Genomic DNA, 25,273 nt, shown 5'->3' with positions numbered 1-25,273 from the left:
TGTGTGTGTGTGTGTGTGTGTGTGTGTGTATTCTTATTCTATCTGGGGCTAATCTTCCAACATGGGTCACAGTTCCACAGCACTTATTGCACCTTGGAAAACAGAAGATAAGATTATTGTTTATTAAACAGAACTGAGTTGGGTCCTTCTGTATCCTACCTCCATTGGCACAGTGGGTGCAGCTGCTCCAACATGGATGGCATCATATGGGGCTTCTTCAGGATATCCATTCCTACCATCCCCAACTGTGGAGAAGGAATGTGGGCAGTGAAGGTTTTATAAGAAGAAGAACATTATTTTTCTCATTTACAATCCATTTTCAATGAACCCCCCCAAGTGACTGAAAATATAGTGTCTAAATTATAGAAACTCTATGTGTAATACAAAAACACAAGACCTACAGAGCAAAATGACAGATAAAGAACAAAATATATGCAAGCTGATTAATCATCAGGGGCAGGCTTCATTAACACAAAGATTTCCTGGAAAAAAGGGACCTATTTTGAAGTAGAAGCATTACACTATGGATATCACTAAATAAAAAGTTCCATTCAGTATTATTCGGTTCAGTATAGTTTAGTTCAGTATACAGTTTAGTCTCTTATTTTCCAATTATTAGGAGCTTTAAAAAAGATCCAGTAAAAAACTTCTGGGTAAAATGAAAAAGAAGTCATATGGAAAGCAGTGAACATCAAAACATTCAGATTTTCCAATTTACCGTAAAATAATTATTATTATATAAAGGGACGCGGTGGCTCAGTGGGTTAGGACGCTGAGCTTGTCAATCAGAAGGTCAGCAGTTTGGCGGGTCGAATCCCGAGTGCCGCATAACAGAGTGAGCGCCTGTTACACGTCCCAGCTTCTGCCAACCTAGCAGTTCGAAAGCACGTAAAAAATGCAAGTAGAAAAATAGGGACCACTACAGTGGGAAGGTAACAGCGTTCTGTGCACCTTTGGCATCTAGTCATGCCGGCCACATGACCACGGAGACGTTCTTGGACAAACGCTGGCTCTTCGGCTTTGAAACGGAGATGAGCACCGGCCCCTAGAGTCGGAAACGACTAGCACACATGTGCAGGGGAACCTTCACCTTCACCTTCACTTCAATTATTATATACAGATAATTCTTTAGAGACAACTCACCCCTGTAGCTTTGAAAAATATATTTTAAGAATTATCTTTCTAGAATGCTTTCTCTACTGTTGAAAATACCAAGCACCTATCAAAACAGAATTAGTACCATAGCTACAAAACAGATAACTTACCGAAAAGTTTCACTCGTCCAGAACTAAGCAAGTTTGGATCATCTTTTCTGACGTTCCCAAGGGATTCATGAACCAATTCTTCTATGTGCTCAATACCTATTGCCTTGCCTGTGGGGCCCACCTATAAAAGGAGTCATGTATAATTCAAACTCTATTACTACTTCAAGTTCATTATTATAGAGAAAATAGAATTCATTAAAGAAATCATTATGAGTTTAATTTAGTAAGGATTCATTAATTTTAAATAGAATTTTAGAATTTTTTAACATTGCTTATGTAATTTAAAGTTATACTCACAAGCAATTTATCTGCAACTATCGCACAATTGCATCTCATTCTTTCTTCCAGTTCAAATGTAAGGAAAAAAAATGTGTCATTCATATAAATCTAGCCACATAGCAAAATTCCACCATATTAAGTGGAACTAACTTTTTGTTTATCTCTTTGCAGTGATAAAAAATTATATTGCCTGATAGTAGTGGAATAATTAAAGAATGTTCTGTATGGGGTTTTGCACACACAGAGAGATGCAAATGATTTTTTTGTGTTTTCCATTTAATTTTTCAGAGTTTAAGTTTTGTAATAGCCAGACAGCAATTTCACCAGATATATCAAGTTGACAGAATACTAACTACAAAGAACACACATAGGTATGCCTTCTCATCTGTAGCAAGAAGAGATATTTTTTTTGCAAAAAATGCTTTTTGCTTACCATCCTAGCAAAACAAGCAGTCAGATAGCCACTTCCTGATCCTACATCCAATGCCTTTGCTCCTTCTACTAGCTGGTCCTTCAGTAACTCAAGGGCGTGAGCATGCTGTAGAAACAACCATTATACATAACATTACACATTTTCTACATAACTTATTTTCACAGTTTTTAGCTCAGTCTTCCCCCATTTGGGGTCTTGAGTGAGATGTGTTGAGTGACAATTTCTCTTACATCAAACCACCAACCGTGCAGGGCTGAGAAAAGGTTGCAGTCCAATACATTTCGACTGCATCAAGGTGAAAATAACAATTCTTCTTTTTAACTAGATTCTAGCACCATTTTTCAAGCAAAAGAGGAAACAAGTTAGTTCTCACCAACTTAGTTCCTGGCAGACAAGATTTCTGTAGTACAGGTAGTCCTTGACTTACAACAGTTCATTTAGTGACCATTCAAAGTTAGAAGGGCACTGAAAAAATGACTTATGACTGTTTTTCACACAACCATTGAGGCATCCCCATGATCACATGATCAAAACTCTTGGGTGATTCTTCCAGGCACTTAGCAACTGACTCATATTTATGACAGCTGCAGTGTCCCAGGGCCATGTGATCACCTTTTGCCACCTTCTGACAAGGAAAGTCAATGGGGAATCCAGACTCACTTAACAACCGTTACTAAATTAACAACTGCAGTGATTCATAGCTGTGGCAAGGAAAGTCATAAAATGGAGCAAAAATCACTTAATAAATGTCTCACTTAGCAACATAAATTTTGGGCTCAACTGAGAAGTTGAGGTTTACCTGTAGTTTCATGCATTTGTATTGATTTGTGTCATATACAGTCATGGCCGAAACTGTTGGCACCCCAGAAATTTTTCCAGAAAATCAAGTATTTCTCACAGAAAAGTATTGCAGGAACACATGTTTTGCTATACACAGGTTTATTCCCTTTGTGTGTATTGGAACACAACAAAAAAGGGAGGAAAAAAAGCAAATTGGACATAATGTCAAACAAAACTCCAAAAATGGGCCGGACAAAATTATTGGCACCCTTAACTTAATATTTGGTTGCACACCCTTTGGAAAAAATAACTGAAATCAGTCACTTCCTATAACCATCAATAAGCTTCTTACACCTCTCACCTGGAATTTTGGACCACTCTTCCTTTGCAAACTGCTCCAGGTCTCTCTTATTGGAAGGGCACCTTTTTCCAACAGCAATTTTAAGATCTCTCCACAGGTGTTCAATGGGATTCAGATCTGGACTCATTGCTGGCCACTTCAGAACTCTCCAGCACTTTCTTGCCATCCATTTCTGGGTGCTTTTTGATGTATGTTTGGGGTCATTGTCCTGCTGGAAGACCCAAGATCTCAGACGCAAACCCAGCTTTCTGACACTGGGCTCTACAGTGCGACCCAAAATCCTTTGGTAATCCTCAGATTTCATGATGCCTTGCACACATTCAAGGCACCCAGTGCCAGAGGCAGCAAAACAACCCCAAAACATCATTGAACCTCCACCATATTTCACTGTAGGTACTGTGTTCTTTTCTTTGTAGGCCTCATTTCATTTTCGGTAAACAGTAGAATGATGTGCTTTACCAAAAAGCTCTAGCTTGGTCTCATATGTCCACAAGACGTTTTCCCAGAAGGATTTTGGCTTACTCAAGTACATTTTGGCAAACTGTAATCTTGCTTTTTTATGTCTCTGTGTCAGCAGTGGGGTCCTCCTGGGTCTCCTGCCATAGCGTTTCATTTCATTTAAATGTCAACTGATAGTTTGCGCTGACACTGATGCTCCCTAAGCCTGCAGGACAGCTTGCATTTCTTTGGAACTTGTTTGGGGCTGCTTATCCACCATCCGGACTATCCTGCGTTGCAACCTTTCATCAATTTTTCTCTTCTTTTTTTTTATTTAAAAAGTTTTACATTACATTTTAACTTTAATCCCCCCTCCCCCACCCCTATCTAACCCTCCCTATCCCTCTCCCCCATTCCCTCCTCCCCCCCCCCGACTTCCCAGAGCTAAATACAGGGTATAAAAAAAACAAACAAACATAAGCATCCATATGCTATCACAATAAACTATTAATTCTATCGCCCTCTAGCTTATGTAAAATGATTACAAACAATATTACTATTACAGATAAGAAAAAAAAGAAAGAAAACAGAAAAGGAACTTTACTCAAATACTAAATAAAATTTCTTAATCCCAATCCTTATTCATATTAATTTCAAAAAAAGAAAAAAAATTTTTATCTACTATTTACATTCTCCCACATTTCTCTAAACTCTAAACAAATTCTCAATTACGCGCCAAAAGCGCCTATCTCTATTAACCTTATTAATCTCCAACCAAACTGATCTATGATCAAAAATAGTTCTTGCATATATCACACCAAATGTCTCACAGTTCCAGATCATCCATCTATACATCTAGGACACCATTCTAATCTCCAATTAAAATAAAATAAAAAATTTTAATTTTTTTTAATCCAATTAAGTAACCTTTATATGTAGTAAGTTAAAAAAAAACTTGTTATTGATTAGGAGCTTGCGTACCCAATCTTAAATTCAATAAATACTTTTAGTCCATAACCCTAATATACGTTTCTTGCAAACAAATAGCATCAGTCTTAAATTGTTTTAAATATTGAAAAACTTTCTTTCTCCTCTATGATAAATTTAATCCATAGACATTCTAAATTAGATTTAGTCACCAATCTTGACGCTCCAAAGCTTTTGGAGCACGTCTGAGATGACCCCTGTATCTTCTTTGGACCGCGCCCTTCCCACAGCTTCACTATAAGTACGCTTTGGAGGTTCCATAACTTTCTGCTTGTCTTGCTCTTGCTCTCGTCTCGCTCGTCTTAGGGCGGCACGCGTCATCCTCTGCTCTCCAGCAGCAACCGATAAGGCTGTAACTTGATCCCCTCCAGCACCGTTCTCCTCTGTCTGTCTATCTGCAACATCTTGAGGCTTTCCCTCGCCATGTCCCTTTGCAGCTTCCAAAAGTGATAGGGGGGTTGCTTTTAACACATTGCTATAAAAATCACGTGCCTGGGCCACAGTAACCAGACGATGTCTTTTACCTTCGTGCATCACCACCAGTCCAACTGGAATCTCCCATCTAAACTTCATATCACATTTCTTAAGTTCCTGTACAAGAAATCTTTCCTTCTCCTTAAAATCTTTGGAGGAATCTCTTTTAAAACCAAGACTTCTTGCTCAGCAACTACCAATTTAGTATCATAAGCAGCTTGAATGACTTCATCTCTAATTACTCTCTTTGTAAAATAGACCACCACATCTCTGGGTAACTTCCTCTGTCTTGCAATCCATGAATTTACACGAAAAATTTTATCCATACTTCCCTCAATTTCAGATGCTGGCTGGCCCAATACCGGTTCCAAAGCCTCAGAGATCAGCTGCTTTAAATCTTCTTTAGAATTCTCCTTTAAACCCCTAATTCTAATAGCATACTGCATCTGTTGGTACTGAACAAGGCTCAATTCTCCGTCCATTCTGTCCCTTATATTTTCATTCTCTAATACCTTTGCTTCTAATAGAGTTCTTTTGACTGAGATCCTCCACTTTTTCACCCAGCTGTTGCACACATTCAGCTACACTTTCAATCATAGACAACATGTCTACCCTCATTGCTCTAAACTTCTCTTCCATCTTCTTCTCCAATTTCTCCTCCAGCTTTTTCAACTTTTCATCCATCATATCAGACATTAACCGTGAATGCTTTTCAAGGGCATCTTGTAAATCCTTAAGCGTCAGTGCCGGAGGAAATGCAGGAGGAAGCAAAGCTTGCAACGAGGTCTGTTGCACCGGGGAAGACCCCGCACTCCGAAGAGCTTTAGAAGTCTTGGCCGCCATCTTTCCCCACTTTCACTTATTGCGCACTTTCACTTTAAAGCTATAAAATCCATTGAGCTAGAGAGTAAAGCTAAAAGTCCACATCACCTTGACCTCCTGTACCGCTCTGCCTGCATCTTGATACTCAAAAGTATTTCCTTTTGGCAGGGGTGGTTGCTAACGCCTGGCTCTGCTCCAAAAATCACAGAGCAGAGACGCTGCGCAGCTCGGAGCAACCCAGGCTTCGGGGGGGCTCAATCCTTCAGCCGCCCAAACTCTCAGCTCAGGCAGCCACGGAGAGCTCAACCCCTACCTGGGGCCTCACCCCCTCCTCTTCTCCCGAGGAGGGGGCTTCAAATCCATCTAAACAGCTGATCGGCGCTGTTTACGATGGAAAAAACACAGCTGCGGAGCGGGCAGCCCAGAGACGGCTGTCTTCGGCGTCGCGTCGCCACCGGAAGTCATCAATTTTTCTCTTCTGTCCACGACCAGGGAGATTCGCTACAGTGCCATGGGTTGCAAACTTCTTGATAATGTTGCGCACTGTGGACAAAGGCAAATCTAGATCTCTGGAGATGGACTTGTAACCTTGAGATTGTTGATATTTGTCCACAATTTTGGTTCTCAAGTCCTCAGACAGTTCTCTTCTCCTCTTTCTGTTGTCCATGCTTAGCGTGGCACACACAGACACACAATGCAAAGACTAAGTGACCTTCTCTCCTTTTTATCTGCTTTCAGGTGTGATTTTTATATTGCCCACACCTTTTACTTGTCCCAGGTGAGTTTAAAGGAGCATCACGTGCTTGAAACAATCTTGTTTACCCACAATTTTGAAAGGGTGCCAATAATTTTGTCCGGCCCATTTTTGGAGTTTTGTTTGACATTATGTCCAATTTGCTTTTTTTCCTCCCTTTTTTTGTTGTGTTCCAATACACACAAAGGGAATAAACCTGTGTATAGCAAAACATGTGTTCCTGCAATACTTTTCTGTGAGAAATACTTGATTTTCTGGAAAAATTTCTGGTGTGCCAACAATTTCGGCCATGACTGTACCTCAATAAGAGATGTACTAATATGGAACTCAAAATTATTCAGAAGATGTAGATTAATGATGTATATAAGACACAAGGAAGGGTCTCATATGTAATTCAATGGCAGTGTATATGGATACAGCCTTAGGTCAAATCATCTGGGCACTTTCTGTAGTTATAAGTTACAAAATTTCATTTTCTTCTATTACAAAAAATATCATATAGCAATGCCAGAGTAAGCTGCATGGAAATAAACTGATAATGCAAATTATAAAGCCTTACATTGGCGGTCTCTCTGCTTTACTGAGTAAATATTTTTCAATGCAAGAATGTCTTCATATACTTTTTAATATAAAAATCTGTCTTACCATGTGAGGTGCACTGATGGTAGCCTTGTATCCTGAAATAAAACCATCAATAAAAGGGGTTTTTCCCCATGCTAAGAACCATCATTCAAGCAACATTACAAACCCTTCATTTTCTCAATCCTTCCAGGCAATTAAAAGTGTAAGATAGCGAGCAACTTTTAGTTCAGGTATAATAGTTTTTAAGAAGGCAAGGACTACAAAGGGCAGGGTTTTTGTTTTTGTTCTCTCAGGCTTTTCACTGAATCATATAGGGATTTTAAAAAAACTCTTTGAAGCCCAATCTATATGAAGCCCAATGTCTGATTTTCAGCTCAAAGTGGCAGATAATCATGCCACTGATCTTTAGATCTTTCAGAAATAACTCTGGAGCTACCCAAAGTAGATTTGGGAACTATGGACACTCCTGAATTAAGGTTCTTGTTTAAAGTCTTCATATTAACTTATGTTCTGGAGATGACCACTTGATTGCTAAAGTGTATCAAATGTTACTTAAGATGAATCTGGAAGATGAAAACATTGAAGCCTGTATGGTAAAATGGGTAAAAAAAATATATGGGTATAACATAACGCTAGTTAAATGGGAGAATGTATGGACTAATGGACTAAAATTTACCTTAAATTATAGCTTGAAAGACATTTTTTATAAAATGATGTATTGTTGGTATTTGACTCCAGATAGACTAGCAACAATGTATAAAGAGACTTCTAATAAGTGCTGAAGATGTAGTCAAAATCCAGGTTCATTTTATTGTATGCGGTGGCTTGCAAATACGTGAAAACATACTTCACAAGCATAACATATATAAATGTAATAAAAAAATTAAAAATTAAATTAACAATGACAATACAGAAAATATTTAAGATACAAATATTAATGGAACCTGAAGCTTGTCTTTTAGGTATTATGAAAAACAATTTGGAGTGCTAGTCTTTCACATGGTGATAGCTGCAAAGATTGTACTTGCCACGCACTGGAAGGAAAAAGGGACAGATGAAGAATGGATTTAAAATTGACTGAATTAGCAGAGATGACGAAATTAACTGCTTTGATCAGACAGCTTTATAAGAGACTGGAAACCGTTTGTGTACTTTCTACACACTAAATACAATAACAGATAGTTAATAGAACAATTTGAAGATTAGTGTAATGTTTAGTTTAACCTGTTGACCACTCTTTCTTCTTTTATATACATATCTTTGTAAAAGGGGAGAATTTACTGTTTTTTCTTTTTTTCAGCATCCAGCTGGGATGGATTCTATACTGTATGTTAGATGTTAAATTTATTTGGTATTCGGATCACCTTTTTCTCTTTGTTTATACACCTTTTTTTCTTTGTTGTTAGAGTTGGACATATGTTTTTTTTCTGTTTTATATTTTATCTTTTATGATAAAACAAAATAAATATACTTAATAAAAAGTCTTCATATTCCCTTTAGTACCTGTAGAATAGTCTGAATGAAACCATGCTTTTTAGTGGCTTGGGACAGATATGAGGTTCCAAGCAAGAAAACAATATATAATGTGGTCTCTAATATATGCAATATTTCTTTATTAACTGACAGTAGTTTGTGATCTTACCAATTGACTGAGGAGAATCCATATATGGAAAATAATTTGTATAGTGGGCTCTATCGGTAGCCAGCATCGCAGCATAAACACTTTGAGATTTAATCACACCATTTCCTACAGGGAGAAATGAATACAAGTTATTATGCAGTATAAACTTCATATCTGACCAGCTCAAGGCAGCTACAGGTCAGATATAGATCATATTGCTTGGTATATAGCTTATGTTAGATTTTATAAAAAGCTAAGAATACTGAATTATCTTAGTTATAAGTCAAACTAAGAACATAATTTAGTTTTCTTAATTTCTTAGCTTAACATCCATCAATTATATATCAAGGAATATGATCTATATCTGAAATCCAGTACCCTACAAATAGTACAATTCAGCTTCAGATTTTTCCTCTATTTCATAATATTAGAACTAGCATAAGATTATTTTTTGTGTAGCCTTAGATAACTGGAATTCATTACAAAACATAGTAACAACTTTCAACTTGGATCATTTAACCCTAATTAAATGTCAATAGATAATAAAGTTATCAGTACCATTATTCATGATAGTTACATATTATCTTCAATATTAATTATTTGGAAAAACATAAAGATATATTATCACCATTTGGCCACTGTAAAGGAAAATAGGAAGTCTTTTTGCCTAATGTCGTTAGGACTTTCTGTCCTTAAAAAAAGGTTGGTGGGAAAGAATTATACTGTACACCTTAGAATGGAAGTGGTGGGTTGTCTACCACTTAACTACCCCTAGTCTAATTAAGATTTCAGTATTGTGGTGTTCCATTTGATATAATTGTTAAAAGACATCCTTAATTTACCAGACCACCAGAATCGTTAATTATGAAAAATGTCCAGGTACTTCAGCAGTGTTTTAGAAGTCTGTCCTAAATGTAAACAGCTGTTTGTACTCACTATACAGATTGTTGATCAGTTCAGCGTGTGTCTTCCCACTTGAAGTCCAAGCCATAGTTCTCGTTGGCAACAGTCCCATTAGTAAAACAGAAAAAGGCAGCAAATAGCTCATTGCACATAAATGTTCCCAATCCTTCCTAGCCAGTCACAGTGGGGTTTTTTTAAAAAAAGGAGGAAGCAAAAGATGTTTAAATAAAACTTTATAGAAACAAAATCCTACATCAGCCAGAAAGCAGCCAAGATTAAGAATAGATGTCCAGAGGCATGCATAAATAGAAAACACATTTGCTGCTAAAGTTTAAAGTAAGTAGAGAGTTTCATATTACCAGAGAGAGACTGGCAATAAATTCAGAAGCTTATTCACTTGTAATCCTTTGGTTGGTCATACCATATCAATCTAACTCTGAATTTTAGAATTAACGTCATTATAATAAAGGATCTTTAGCACCATTTCATTTCAGCAGGTATTGTGCAATTTTATAAATGCAACTTAACAATTTTTATGCCAAACAGCTGTGGAAGATAATTTGAAAGTTCTAGCTCCTCACCAACACACAGATCCCTCCCCAAAATCATTCCCTTGCCTTTCAGCCTCAGCTTCCAAACTCTGCTTAAATTATTTTATCTGCTTTAGAAGCCAACTTCCCGCTGATACCACTTCTCAAGTCAAAGGCATGTGAGCCTTTCTCAGTTTTCCTCCAGCACAGCAGAAGACTGTTTAGAGAAGCCCCTTCCAGGACAACTCTCCTAGCAACTAACTCCCTTCTGCAGGAAACTTCATCTGCTGACTTTATAGTATTCTTTAAGCCGGCATTGCTGAAACTTAGCAACTTTGACATGGGTGGAGTTCCACTCCCAGAATTCCCCAACCACCCATGGGGAATTCTGGGAATTGAAATCCACCCAATCTTAAAGTTGTCCAGTTCAAGCCTTCCTCCTGCACGACAAAGCAGGCCAATTTATTTTAGCACAGCAAACTCAAAACTATATACTGAATCGGGAAGCTGTTGCTCTCGTGCCACACTTGCCCACGATGAACTCAACTAAGCTAGTTCTCTGCTTTCACACCACAACGCTGAACCAGACTACCCCCTTCGCCAAGTGGTCCAGAGCAGTTAGGACCTCTCAAAACACCCACCAGCACGAAGCGACAGGGAGGATTCCTCTGTGCAAACGCAGAAAACGCATATGCCCCACCCTCTCCAGTTTGTTATGTAACACTCGAAGGGAGGAGGAAAAAGCTACGGCTCGTGTCTCAGGAATTCCAAAACGTAGTTAACGCAAACACCCCAAGTAATGCCCGGTTCCAAGATGTCGCCTTTAACTACATGGAGAAGAGGCTTCGTTACTCTAAAGCAGGGGTAGGCAACCTCGGCTCTTTTATGACTCATGGACTTCAACTCCCAGAATTCCTGAGTCAGCATAGCATAGCTGACTCAGGAATTCTGGGAGTTGAAGTCCATGAGTCATAAAAGAGCCGAGGTTGCCTACCCCTGCTCTAAAGAGATAGACTAAACATATGACGTTTGCCACTTCCGTTGTTCTTAGTCGTCTCCATATGCGGGCTGAGGGCTCTGAAGCAAAAAACAAGCGAAGTGAAGCTCCTTAAGCAAGATTAAAGGACTCAACTTTTTCTGCGAAATAAGTCCGGTCTTTTCCTCACCTCCTTATGTCTCCCTGGATATAATATGCTCTCTTCTTACCTATGGGAACAGCGCTCGGATTTAATGTTTCCCCCAACTTTCTTTGAGGTCTGCCTTTCCAGCGCTCCTCTCCCGCACATGGACGATGCCACAACGGGGCCATACGGAACCGGAAGTTAAAGAGGAATGCCAATCGACCGCGATCCATCTTGAATCGTTGGGCGATCGATGGGTTTTCTTCCCTCCGTCCTCGCTCTCTTCGCCAATTGGCCAGCGTGGAGGTGAGAGAGACCGGCTCGCTCAGTTCCTTTTCTCTTGGCGGGTTCTGACTCCCACCAGGAGCAGGTTTATGCATCCAGGTAGGAAGAGTCGGAGCCGCCGATCAAGTCGCGCGAGGGGGTGGGGGATCGGGCAAAAACCCATTGCGGTGCAGAATGGGAGGGATCCCTCCAGCGATCACCTGGAAAGATCCTTGTTGAAGGCCTCCCGTTTCTGTGTCTCGAGACTGGCGCATCAGTGCTATTTTGGCAGTGCAGCTCTCTTGGTAGGTGGAGCACGCGATGTGTCTGTATCATGTTTTTTTTTATTGCCCAAGTCATTCAGGGTTTTCAAAGTCATTTTTTAAGCTGAAAGGCTTTTACTTTCTCCAGGTTAAGCAACACGGTCTCCAGCTGTTCTGGATTGCAACACTGGGAATTCCCGGTCGGTGTGCTTGGGACTTGCTAACCGTATCGGGAGGACTGTAGCTTGGAAATTAGGGAAAAAAACTCAACACTGTAGGAGTGAATTGCACAGCAAAACCAAATTCCTGGGGGAGGTGGTGAACTCAGGTTCTTGGGAATGTTCAGGTGGGTTAATAGAGCCATCTGCTGGGAATCTCCAAATTGGATTTCTGCATGGAAGAGAAGCTGAAATTGATGGCTTAAAGGGTCCCTTCCAATTTTATGGCAGCAATATCATTGAGTACTCAAAACTTTCAAAAATATTCAATTGAAAGCATTTAACAGCTTGCCACAGTTCATAAATACATATTTTATAAGAAGTTGGCATTTGATTTTGTCATAATCTATGATACATTACAGCAGAGGTTTGTCTTGGAAGTCTCTGGTGCAGTATTTTGCAACTTTAGCAACTTTAAGATGTGTGGATTGGGGAATGCTGGTTCATTTGCTAGCTGGACAATTCTGGAACTGAGGTCCACACAAGTTGTTGTGGTTGTGCTATGCCTACAGATCATATATAAAGATAAATATAAGTGCATATCAATTTAAAGTTCAGATTGAATCTGTAAGTTGCACTGGGAGGGCAATGCCAGCATTCTTTGCAGCTTTGGAGCTGACATTTTCCAGTTTGCAGTAAGCCATGTACTTTGTAATTCTTCCTTTTTAATCTTTTAAGCATATTTTTAAATTATCATTTTTCTCCAAGGAATGTACATATTAGTTTCTGGCTGTTCCTCATTTAGGTAATGATCAGCTTATTATTATTATTATTATTATTATTATTATTATTATTATTATTAGTAGTAGTAGTAGTAGTAGTAGTTCTGCTACCTACCGTATGCCAGTGAAACATGGACACTAACCTCACGATCGATACAAAACTGGGGTTTTAATTGTATTTTTAATTGTAATTGGGTTTTTATTTCAAGGTTAGTGTAATTATTTTAATTGTTTTTAATTTTTGTAACTTGTTGCATTGTTTTAAAAAACCTTGTGAACCGCCCTGAGTCCTACGGGAGAAGGGCGGTATATAAGTTTAATAAAATAAATAAATAAATAAATAAATAAATAAATAAATAAATAAATAAATAAAAGCTACAAGTGGCACAAAGAGCCACGGAAAGATACATGCTTGGCATCACAAGACAAGATTGAAAGACCTGCATATGGAATAGAGAACAAATGCAAATATACAATGCGATCAAAAGAGTAAAAGAATTGAAATGGAAATGGGCTGGTCACATTGCAAGAAGAATTCATAGCAGGTGGACTAAGGCAGTCCACAAAAGAGACCCATAACAAGATGGATCAACGACATCAGCAAGTATTGCAGGCCCAATTGGCAAAAGAAAACTCAAGACCGTATTGGTTGGAAACGTGGAAGAGGCCTTCATCCAGTATTGGATAGGCAATGGCTAAAATTGGTAGGATGGCATGCTTTAGTAGGATGGCATGCTTTCCTATGGTATGGGAAGAACAAAATTCATAAATACTTTCAAAACTGCTAAGTAGGAAATGCACTGCTTTTGACATAGGAAAAGGTAAAATCAAGAACTTGCATGAAAATACCAGGATGGATTTCAGCAATGGAGGCATTTGTGCACCCAAACCTAATCAATTATGAGAAACTTGTGACTTATAAAGATATTTTGAATACTGATGGGACACTACAAACTAAACAAGAATTAGAAGTTTAGGGCATTGAGCTATCATGGTGGCCACACCTGCAAATGCAAATGAGATATGAGAAAGATGCAAAAATAAATGGTTTTTACAAAGACCAGACAACGTTAGACTAGATACTATTGTCATCAGATGACAAATTGATTAAGAAACTGTACAGTTTTCTGTTAAATTAAAAATAGAAGATGAACAAGTTAAAGAAACAATGATAACTTGGGCAAAAAAACTTTGGGCACATGTAAAGTTAGAAAAATGACAAAACCTATGGGAAAGAAATTGCAAAATAACAAGGGCAGCTAACTATAAAGAAAATTTATATAAAATGTTCTATAGATGGCACTTACCACCTGCAAGATTAGCAAAAATGTTTTAAAATGTGTCTAGCAATTGTTGGAAATGCAGACAAAATCCAGGCACGTATTATCTTGGGTGGACATGCCCTAAAGCAAAGAACTATTGGTCAAAAATACATATGTGGCTAGAAAAGATGATAGGAGCACATGTAGACTATAAAGCACAATTATTTCTTTTAGGCATAATTTCAGAAAATTATGATAGGAAAAGTATATACTTAATATTACATATATTAACAGCAGTGAGAATTATATTTGCTCAGTACTGGAAAAATGAAGAAATACTATCTGAAGAAGACATAATTAAGAAAATTTTGGACTGTGGAGAAATGGGTAGGCTCACATTGAAAATGAAGGGGAAGCAAGACTCAGAATACTTTCAAACATGGGAAATTTTTTTATAAATGGTTAGAAAAAATGGAATAAAGGGTAGGAATGGAAATTGTATTACTATTAATCTTAAATACATAAACCCAGGCAGCGTGTTGCTTATTAAATACTAAAGACTGTTACTGTAAAAAATTAATAAAAGGTACATAAAAAAGCAAATATTTTTTTTCACTTTTTCATGTCCACTAATGTTTTAGAAGGGATGCGGTGGCTCAGTGGGTTAGGACGCTGAGCTTGTCGATCAGAAGGTCGGCAGTTTGGCGGGTCGAATCCTGAGTGCCGCGTAACAGAGTGAGCGCCTGTTTCTCGTCCCAGCTTCTGCCAACCTAGCAGTTCGAAAGCACGTAAAAATGCAAGTAGAAAAATAGGGACCACTCCGGTGGGAAGGTAACAGCGTTCCGTGCGCCTTTGGCGTCTAGTCATGCCGGCCACATGACCACGGAGACATCCTCGGACAAGCGCTGGCTCTTCGGCTTTGAAACGGAGATGAGCACCAGCCCCTAGAGTTGGAAACAACTAGCATGCATGTGCGGGGGAACCTTTACCTTTACCTTTAATGTTTTAGATAGACCCAATCTGGCCTTTGGACCATCTTGTTTTACCAATGAAAGTTATATATGAGTTCTATTAGAAATTTGAGAACAACAAATACAGCTTGGTCTAGTTAGTAGTTAAGGCACCAGGCTGGAAAGTTCTAGTCCTGTTATAGCCATAAAAGCCAGCTGGGTGACTTTGTGCCAGTCACTCTCTTTCAGCCGAATCCACCTCATAGAATTGTTGTTGTTGTGAGGAAAATAGGAGGACGGTGTATTGGATCTGTTCACTGCCTTGAGTTATTTGTAAAAAAATAATGAAGACAGAACACAAATAAATCTTATTATGCAGGTAATCCAGCTCTAAAATGGCTAATTTCCTGTGGAGTCATAAATATTGAAGAATTTATTTTCAGTTTATAATATTTTCTACCCAGATGTTTAAAGTTGAATCTTTTTCTGTAGAAAATTCCCTGAATATTTTGATTATAAACACTTGGAAAAAAGTAAGAGTCAGCAAAGTTTTGTATGTACTACAGCAGATAAATTGGCACCAAGAAAATTTAAACATCTGCTTTTTAAAAAAGTTACTCTACTTCTTATCCCAAAGTAAAACAAACAAACAAACAAAAAGATATATGTCAATATGATGTTATATACCTGGTAACTTACTCATCATTTTCTTTCTTTCTTTTTCAGAATTGCTGCATCATGATCATGATTGAAAGTGTTGATTCTCTGGTTACTGTTTCCAGCCAGGACCTCTGGACTGAAATTTGTTCATCTCTGCCACATCCAGACCTGAATGAAGAATCCAATAATGCATTTGCAGATTCCTTTGCAGAGTCTTATGTTCACGTGATGGAGAATCAGATGGACGCAAAAGGCCCCACTTTGCAAATGAATGAGAAGCCCTGGGTGCCACTGAAAGATTCAGAACTCTACTTGGCATCTTTAGGTCAGTATGGAAATATTTTCTAATCTAGGCTTATTCACAGAATACTTTCCTCAGCCTGGAAGTGTGAGACTTTGAATCCTATCATCCCAGCTACAGATAACGATATTGTTGGGAGGATCATTTAGAACTGAGGCTTGTGAATCCACCCGTATTTAAACTATCTTTTTGAACACATATTTGTGTATAATTTTAAAGCAGTGTTTTTCAAACTTGGCAACTTAACAACGTGTGGACTAGAACTTCCCAGCCACCATTTTGGCTGAGGAATTCCGGGACTTGAAATACATCTTATAGTTGTCAAGCTATAAAAAAACCACTGCTTTGAAGGATTATGGTCGAAGTCTTTAAGCTTGATACAGATGCACTTTTTAAAGAATACATCTGTGAAGTTCATCAGTTGCATAAGTGATTATTGTAGTTTCATGTTTTTCTGGATGTTGTCCAATATTCTGTGATGACAAAGATTCCCATTTTATTTTTAAGATTTGTGACAGTAAGATATATCGTATTTTCCTACCTGAGATTTTACAGAGATGTGAAAGAAATATCACTGTCCATTTTGTCTAATTTGTTTTTTTGAATGAAAATCTGTGAGAAATATAACTGAAGTTATCATTTTTTTTCAATAATTTACCTGTTGAAAAAGAGAAATCTAACCTATCTATCAGCCAATTGGGAAAAAGAGGAATGGGTGTTTTTCTTCATGCAGATGAAATTCCTAAAGATTATAAAGATTTCTATTCTAGTTTTTTTCTTGCCTGCTCTGCATATAATCATCTGTCAGTTTTCTCATCTCATATATTTGTAGGAGTAACTGTGAGCCATCATCCTTAAGGGGAAGTAAAATCCTTTCTTCTTTAAATATAAATGTCATTTTGGCGCACAGGTTTCTCAATTCATATTTTAATTTGGATTTGGGGCAGTAAAAGAAAAAAATTTAAACAATGGCTTGTTCCATGCTGATATTTTTTTTTAATCCAATCCCCAACAAAATAAAGCTCTGACATGAAGCTGTGACATTAAAAGGCCCTGTCAGGGTATACACATTGTAAAAATTGTTATAATTTATACAAAACCTCAAGAGTTGAACATTTTCTTGCTTTAACCTGACCACTGATTTTCATTTCCCTACAGGGTGCATTCTTCCCTCATTAGTTTATTTCTTTCCTCAGAGAGAAGATTAATGAGAATAAAGGGTTTGTCTCAGGAAGTGACATCCAAAGATATCCTTCATACACTTTCTCAGGCTAAGAAAGAAAGTTGGGACAGGTTTCTGCAAGAGAAGTCCGAGTCTGACTTTTATATGGAGGGAATGGATTCTGATGAGAGGTAATGCTATGTAATAAAGATTTTATACATAACACCCCTTTGAAATATTTGTAATATAGAAATGGCAAGTAATGTGGGAGAAAGAATATTCTGGAGCATTTATTTATACTCTAGGGCAGGGGTGTTAAACTGCCGGCCGGCAGGCTGGATGCTTCATGCCAAAACCGCCGCCCACCCCATTGCCAGCAATGGGAAAAAAGTTGCGATATGTCGCGACATGTCATGTGAAGTTTGCGAGTTTGACACCCCTGCTCTAGGGGCTTTTGATGCATCTAAAGATGTTTTTAGTGATAAAGATCAGCTCAAAATATGCTTGGAAGGCACTCTAATTGAATTCAAAGAATATGTCTTATTTATCCCAACCAAAAATGTCTACCCATCTCCACATGTGCAAGATTAGGACTAATATTTGTAGCTAATCTGGTGCAGTGACGGCATGTGTTTTGGATACTTTGTGAGTTAGATGCCATTAAGTCAAGCTTGACTCCTGGTTCATCAGGAGTCTCTGTGGACAAATACTCACCATCTCACTATGTCTCTGTATAACCTGTAGCTCTACTATGTTTTTTGATCCTCTTCATCCACCTTATGTGTAATCTTCCCTTCAAATCAGTAAAGCATATTATTTAGTTCATTGTCTGCTTATAACACAAGTCCAAAAGATTATAGTTTCTGCTTGCTGGTCATTGATTCAAGGTGACTAGCAAGTGATTAATTGCTTCTTGTTGCAATCCAACATTCTCTTAATTATTAATTACAAATTTGTAATTCAAAACTATCTGCTTCTTTCTTTCATTCTTTCTCAATGCTCAATTACTAGAAAACCTTTGAAAAGACTTGTTTCAACTCGGGGTTTCTCATCCTTAGCAATGTGCAGATGTGTGGACTTCAACTCCCAGAATTCTCCAGCCAGCCTTGGCATCTAAACATTGCTAAGGTTGAGGAATACTCTTTTAACTGTTCTGATGTTTGTTTTCAAAATATCCTTATCCTTCATTAACTGGGTAAGTGTTGTTGCCTTTCCCTATAGGGTTAGTCTCCTACTTTTTTACTTTAGTTCTATACATGAAGTCAAGATTCCAGTTTCTCGGCACATACAGAATCTGCTATTCTGCACTTCTCCTAAAACAGGAGTGTCAAACTCGCAATGCCTACCCCATTGCTGGCAATGGAAAAAAAGCTGCGATACCTCACGTGACGTGTCGTGACGTGACGTATTGCGGCTTTTTTCCCACTGCCGGCAATGGGGTAGGCGCGGTTTCGCTATGACACATCCAGCCTGTGGGCTGGCAGTTTGACACCCCTGTCCTAAAGTCCTTTTTAAAAATAAAAAAAACATATCCACTTAGGTATACAGGTAGTCCTTACAATTCATTTAGTGACTGTTCAAAGTTACAACGGCATTGAAAAATGTGACTTAAGACCATTTTTCAAAGTTACGACCTTTGCAGCATCCCCATGGTCACGTGATCAAAATTCGGATGCTTGGCAGAAGGTTCACAATTATGACCTTGGCTGTGTCCCAGGGTCACGTGATCCCCTGTTGTGACCTCCTGACAAGCAAAGGTCGAAAAATGGGGCAAAGTTCACTTAACAAATATCTCGTTTAGCAGCAGAAAGTGTGAGTTCAATTGTAGTTGTAAGTCGATGACTATCTGTATAGCTTACATTTTTGTTTACATAGTTTGCAAAAACACACCTACCCCTTTCATTCCTTTCCCCCCAGCTTTCCTGAATACATTGCTGGCTTTTCCATGTTTCTGGCTTCTTTAAAATGGCTTCCCTACTGCTCTTCCTCAGTCCTAAGCAACTAGGTCGATATTTCTTCGTTTCAGTCTTGGTTAGAAGTCTGGCTAGTATTTTTAAAACCAGTGAGACTGTTTGTACTAGCATGTAATAGCCAAAGTTGTTTTGTTTTATTGCTGTTAGGCATATGGTGTTAGCCTACAATGTTGGGTTGAAAATATATTAACCATGATGTTATGTCTTTAAGAAGTTAATTGGCCAATGGGTGTGTAAGTGTTCTCATGGCCATAAGAGGAAGCTAGGAACGTAGCTTCTCTCTCTCTCTGAATTCACTGCTCTCTACTGTTACTTTTTTTGCTCTGTTACCTGAACTGTGTATTGACCTCTGGACCAGTAAGAAGACTTTGTATTTTGGATTGCTACTTGGACTGTTTATTTTGTGTGACTCTTACTGCTCTCAGTACCCTTCCTTGTCTGTGCAACTCTTTGGTAGCACAAGGAGACCTCTGCACAACCAATTCCTTAACAATTGCATCCTTTCGTCTTTCTGAGAAAATCCTATATGGGTTTAGAAAAATGGCCCTGAACTAGTGAATAATAAATTAGAGCATACTATTGGAATATATCATTCCCTACGTGTCCAATCACACTTGGCCAATAAAGAATTCTACTCTATTTGATGAAACCTGCACATTTTCAACTTGCACTTTACATTTTGAAGTTTTTGTTCAGGAAAATTGAAATAATGAGCAAGCAGTTACCTTCTAGTTTGCAAAACAAAAAACAAAACCCCAGTTCTATATTTTCTCTTTGATTTTGTTAAGCAGTTACTGTGTCCCGTTACCTGGTAAATCTGGTTTCAAAAGTAAATGTTTTCTTTTTCACTTTTGTACAGACTTGTACAGTCCTATAGGAGAGGCATCTTGATTTGGCTCTTGACATTTCGTATGTTTTTTTGAATGTTCATGGCAGAGACTTTATTTAAATAGGAAACTAAGTTGTTATTATCCATTGTGTGTGTGTGTGTGTAAAATCTGTTATGAATTCTACAGGGAGTAAGCGTGGGGGCTCTGCTGCCATGAGACTTTGCAGCAGCATAAACAAGATTAATATCAAGCCAAAGCCTTGATAGTATTTGTCAGATCTTAGTGCTTGTCTTATTTCTAGTGTTTGTCTAGCTTGAATCGAAAATCTGTGAACCACAGTGTTTGAAAAAGACATACCCCAGTGGAAATGGTAGTTTTTCTTTTCCTTTGAAAAAAATACATTTAAAGACTTGCATGGGAAAAATGTATGCGTCACCACCCCCTGGGGGGAAAATGCACAAAATAGTTTGCCAGACCAGACTCCTGTCCTAATAATATAAATCATAAAAGAGCTTGGATTTTAATGGCACTAGGGAGAGTCTTCAAGGGAGACATCTTTCTCTAAAGAAAGAGGGAAATAGAAAGATAAGCCTGTTCTCAAGAACAGAAAAGAGAAACATGACAAGTGAAGAAAGAAAACGGCTAGGAAAAAAGCCAAGCCAGTACTAGTTATGAATAGATGCTCACTTGTAGTTAGATCAGAATGCTTATCTTTTGTCCTTCTCGGCAACTGAGCCAATTATATGCTTCCTAATCCCTTTCCTTACTTGTAGGAGTTTTTTGTAATCTACTTTGAGAGTCCCTTCGGCTGAAGAAAAATTCTTTAAATAAGTTTAGCTACCTTTAAATTTTTGCTGCATTCTTGTCAGCCATTTGACAACTAAGTTTTATGAAGTCAGATGCCAGTGGCAACAGACAGGCAGTGCAGTATCGATTTAATCTTCATTCAATTCATCCTTCTTGACCCTGATTCTCAAATAAGTTGTGCTTGTAACTTGTAGCTTCAAGATTTAGCTATAGATTCTTTGGTTCCTGTTCAATAAAAGTGTCAAAACACAGTGTGCATCCGCTGTAAAAAAAAGGCCCAACAACATGTTAATAATAAGAAATGTTATTGAAAAATAGAGATGCTAATATAATTACGCCTATGTATAAATGAATGATGTGACTGCATTTGGAATATTGTGTGAAGTTCTGGTTACTGCATCTAAAAAAAAAGATATAGAAGAGTTACAGAAGGTTCAGAGATCAAAAGGTTGGAGCAGCTGCCCTATTTGGAAAAGTTGTGGCATTTAGCACTTTTAGTCTAGAAAGGTTGCGACTGTTGAGGTTTACAAAATTATTCATGGTATGGATAAAATGGGAAAAGACAAGCTCATTTCCCTTTCCAAAAATGTTAGATTCAATGCAACTGAATCCTGGAAGAATCGGAACATTATCTCAATATGTAATTAAACTTTGGAATACGCCACCAAAAATATGCTGCTGGCTACCATCTTGGCAGGTTCCAAAAAGAGACTTGGACCAATTCATGGAAATCATGGGTTCCCGTGGATACTAGCTTTGATTTGGGGGGGGCTGCTTCTGAAGGTCATCTTCTGGAAGACCATGAGGCTTCCTAGTGCAGTTGGTTGGACACTGTAAGGATAGACTGCTGGACTAAATGGTCCAAGGTATAATCCAGCAGGCCACTATTTTATTATTTTCTCTATTTCCATCAACAAACTAGCTCTCTAAAAGCTGAAAAGAATGAGTACCGCACAGATTTTCCATGGAGGTAGAAACCAGAAAAACAAAGATCAATCTTGATGAAATAAAAAATGTAGAAAAAAAGAACATCCAGAAGAAAATTCACCAATGCAGTAGTTGCTCAATAGCTTGGAATGCTACTGATTTTTCCATTCTTAAGCCCGCTTACTCCTGGTCATATTATGACCCACAGTTGTCCTGTTACAGTGTTAAGGGATTGGAAAATTGCTAAAGCTATATTTTACATGATTTTCCTATCTTGTTTGTTTATTTACAGTGTTTACACTTACAGCCTGCCTATCTTCAAAAAGATCAAGGCTTTTAATGTGCTTCTCCCGATTGCATTCTCACAATAACCCCGTGAAGTACAAGTAGTCCTTGAGTTACGGATGTAATGGAGCCTGCCCATTCCACTCGTAACTCGAGTATTCATATCTTGAATAAGATCACTCCCTGCTTTTGCCCACACATTCACTAATCGAATGTGTGGGTGAATGCGCGGTTCATTAAGTGCGCATGAGGTATCTCAGGGTGGGGAAGGACACAGGGGGCCTAATGATGGAACAGGCTCCCAAGGCCTCCCCAACCCACTAAGATACCTCATGCTTCCCCCTCCTCTCCTGCCATTATGGACTCACTTATCTTAAGAAGATCTGTCCTCTCTCTGCCACGGTTTCTGCCTTTGAGGGAGGGGAGAGTCAATGGAAGCTCCTGGAAGCTGTAAAATCACGCGAGTTCAGGCACCCATCCTCTTTTGCAGAGAATGGGTACCTGAACTCTCACGAGATCACGGACCCCAGAAACTTCCATTGTCAGTGCAAACTCTGTGCCTCTCTCCTGCTCCCCTCCCCCAAGTCTTTTCCGCCACTACTGGAACACTTTTATCCGAATGGGGAGATGGGGAGTTCCGTCTGTAAGCAAATGGGGCGGTTGAAAATGCAGTGAATCTCTGCATTTTCAAGCGTTCCATTTGCACACAGACGGAGCTCCACATTTCCCCAAGGTCTCCGTTTGGATAAAAAGTGCTTGAGCGCCTAGGGGCTCTTGGAAATGCAGCCAATCGCTGTGTTTTCAAGTGTTGCACTTGCACACAGACGGACCTCCCCAAGCTCTCCATTCGGATAAAAAGTGTTCTGGTGGCGGCGGAAAGGAGTTGGGGGGAGTAGGAGAGAGGCACAAGAGTTTGTGCCCAAAATGAAAGTTTCTGGAGTCTGTGATCTCACAAGGGTAGCCATTTTCTGCAAAAGAGGATGGGTGCCTGAACTCGCATGATATTACGGCTATCCAGGAGCTTCCATTGACTCTCCTCTCCCTCAAAGGCAAAAATCGCAGCAAAGAGGAGACAGATCTTCTCAAGGTGAGCCTGGCTTGGCAGGAAGGGAGGGGGAAGCAGTTATGGGGAATGGTGGGGGGGAAGAGTGAATGTTGCAGAGCCTCTGCAGTTGTTCGTAAGGGCGAACAACTGTGGTTCTGCAACATTCATAATTTTGGGATTTTCTCATAAACACTAGGGGGCGCTTATTGCGTAACTTCGAACGAGCATTAAGTGAACGCTCGTAACTTTGGGAATTATCTGTAACTTGTATTGCAGAAGTTCACCAAGTAGTAATCTGCTTAATCATATTATTAAGTATGCTACAATTACTGTAGCAGGCATTGTGATAAGTTGCTAACCATAGTTTTCAACCCCTAATGGCCTAATTCTCATAATCTTATCATGGTTTTCCATGCTTCCCATGGTTTCCAAATGGGAATTCCACTGGATTTTTTAGAGAAGGTATCTTTCAGAAACAGATTCTGCCCTTGCAGAAAATGAATAATCATTGCCTGTTTTGGGGGTAATTAGTCTTTCTCAGTTACAGATCCATTTGAAGCTTGAAGCAAACCTGGTAGTCATACCTGGTGCTGGTGATGACCTATAAAGCCCTAAATGGCGAGGGTCCGGAATATTTGAGGGAACACCTGCTGCCAGCATCAAGTTCCCTTCGTCCAGTGCGCTCCCACAGGGAGGGTCTCCTCAGGGTGCCGCCGGTTAAAGACTGCCGGCGGGTAACACCCAGGGGTAGGGCCTTCTCAGTGGGTGCGCCTGCCCTGTGGAACCAGCTGCCTGCGGAGCTTAGGACTGCCCCCAACCTCCGTTCATTCCGCCGGGACCTGAAGACCTGGCTCTTCGAGCTCTCTGGCCCAGGCTAAGAATATTTTTAATTTTAATTTTAACTGGGTTTTAATTTTCTCAGGGTTCTATTTTTAATTTGTTTTAACGTTTGTATTGACTGTTTTTTAAATGCCCTGTAAACCGCCCTGAGTCCTTCGGGAAAGGGCGGTATATAAATCTAAATAAAATAAATAAATAAATAAATAAATAAATATTCAGAAAATAACTGCCTTCAGAGATTTGCCTACTGACAAAAATGGACAGTCACAAACCATCTTTTTCCCCCAGAAAGAAACTATCTTTCTATGATCTTTGTCAGACCCTGACCTGCTGAAGCATACTAGCAACTTAATTGTTGTTTTGTCTGCTTGTTTTTAAAAACTGGTGGAGGAAGCCTGATGGACTAATCTAAAGTTTTTATTGGTGCCTTCGGGCACCATATTTTCTATATCTGTCTTGAATAGAATTAGAATTAGAATTAGAATTAGAATTAGAATTAAAATTAAAAAATAGAATAGAATAGAATAGAATAGAATAGAATAGAATAGAATAGAATAGAATAGAATAGAATAGAATAGAATAGAATAGAGCTGGAAGGGACCTTGGAGGTCATCTAGTCCAGCCCCCTGCTCAGGCAGGAAACCCTATACCATTTCAGACAAATGGCTGTCCAGTCTCCTCTTAAAAACTTCCAGTGTTGGAGCATTCACCGCTTCTGGAGGCAGGTTGTTCCGCTGATTAATTGTTCTAATTGTCAGGAAGTTTCTCCTTAGTTCTAGGTTGCTTCTCTCCTTGACTAGTTTTCATCCGTTGCTTCTTGTCCTGCTTTCAGGTGTTTTGGAGAATAATTTATTTACTGTGAATTGCTCTTGTAACCTTTTCTTTTCTGCTTCTTGTCAGTACTTTGGAATACCTGAAACGTTGGCTTCAACCAGAGAAGGTGGCAGTCAGCAGTGAGGAGATACAGTATCTGATTCCCCTTGGAGCTGCTCCTGAGAAGCAGGAGGCCGAAGAAGATGAAGAACCTACACCTGTTGAATAGTGAATGCCCTGGGTCCTTGTCTCCAGCGCAGATAGATGTCTGTTGGCAGATTGGGACAAAATACCAAAAGAATGATAGATTTTGATTGAAATAGACCTTGTGGATTTGTCTCTCCACCAAAGTTTACGATGTACAGATTCTGGTTTAAAGTCATATAATGTTGCAGATTTAAATTAATTGTGCATGATTTGTTAAGACAACAAAACGTGGTAGAATAACTTAATTTGGCAAACAGGTTTAAATCCTCTTCCCTGAACTGCGGAGAAGATTTTGCACTTATTTAAATGACCATCTATGGAAAGATGCTTAGCAATACTTTCCTCGCAGAATGTAATTTCCTCATTCACAACTCCCCCGATTTACCCACGGGTA

General features: G+C 38.9%; 2 protein-coding genes across 7 annotated transcripts in view; one reads left to right on the top strand and one right to left on the bottom strand.

Annotated features, from left to right (window-relative positions):
• Positions 1 to 12,090, bottom strand: part of LOC310632302 (protein-L-isoaspartate(D-aspartate) O-methyltransferase-like) — a gene marked incomplete at its 3' end in the record, with an annotated part of 15,339 nt that extends 3,249 nt beyond the window's left edge. For 3 of the 5 annotated variants that reach the window (XM_083349406.1, XM_083349409.1, XM_083349410.1), the window contains exons 1-7: positions 11,620 to 12,090; positions 9,733 to 9,871; positions 8,818 to 8,922; positions 7,239 to 7,270; positions 1,978 to 2,082; positions 1,266 to 1,386; positions 160 to 245 (exon numbers count right to left, since the gene is read on the bottom strand). In XM_083349406.1, coding sequence (XP_083205532.1) covers positions 160 to 245; positions 1,266 to 1,386; positions 1,978 to 2,082; positions 7,239 to 7,270; positions 8,818 to 8,922; positions 9,733 to 9,871; positions 11,620 to 11,730 — 699 coding nt within the window. In that variant the 5' untranslated portion in view covers positions 11,731 to 12,090. Of the gene's footprint in view, positions 1 to 159; positions 246 to 1,265; positions 1,387 to 1,977; positions 2,083 to 7,238; positions 7,271 to 8,817; positions 8,923 to 9,732; positions 9,872 to 10,870; positions 11,117 to 11,435 lie in introns of those variants that run through there. The other 2 variants (XM_083349407.1, XM_083349408.1) reach the window with 2 other exon arrangements.
• CCDC32 (coiled-coil domain containing 32) lies at positions 11,569 to 25,273 on the top strand. Of its 2 annotated transcripts, none has more exons than XM_083349413.1 (4): positions 11,569 to 11,734; positions 15,756 to 16,014; positions 17,187 to 17,343; positions 24,760 to 25,273. In XM_083349413.1, the coding sequence occupies exons 2-4, from the start codon at positions 15,768 to 15,770 to the stop codon at positions 24,899 to 24,901; spliced, it is 546 nt and encodes a 181-aa protein (XP_083205539.1). In that variant the 5' UTR covers positions 11,569 to 11,734; positions 15,756 to 15,767; the 3' UTR covers positions 24,902 to 25,273. The 2 variants fall into 2 exon arrangements, with proteins under 2 accessions (XP_083205539.1, XP_083205540.1); XM_083349414.1 differs by having other exon boundaries at positions 11,640 to 11,656.

This window comes from Vipera ursinii (genome assembly GCF_947247035.1).
Source record: "Vipera ursinii genome assembly, chromosome: 1".
Lineage (NCBI taxonomy): Eukaryota > Metazoa > Chordata > Lepidosauria > Squamata > Viperidae > Vipera > Vipera ursinii.
Note: the sequence above shows the minus strand (reverse complement) of the source record. Positions and strands in the feature narration are given on the sequence as shown.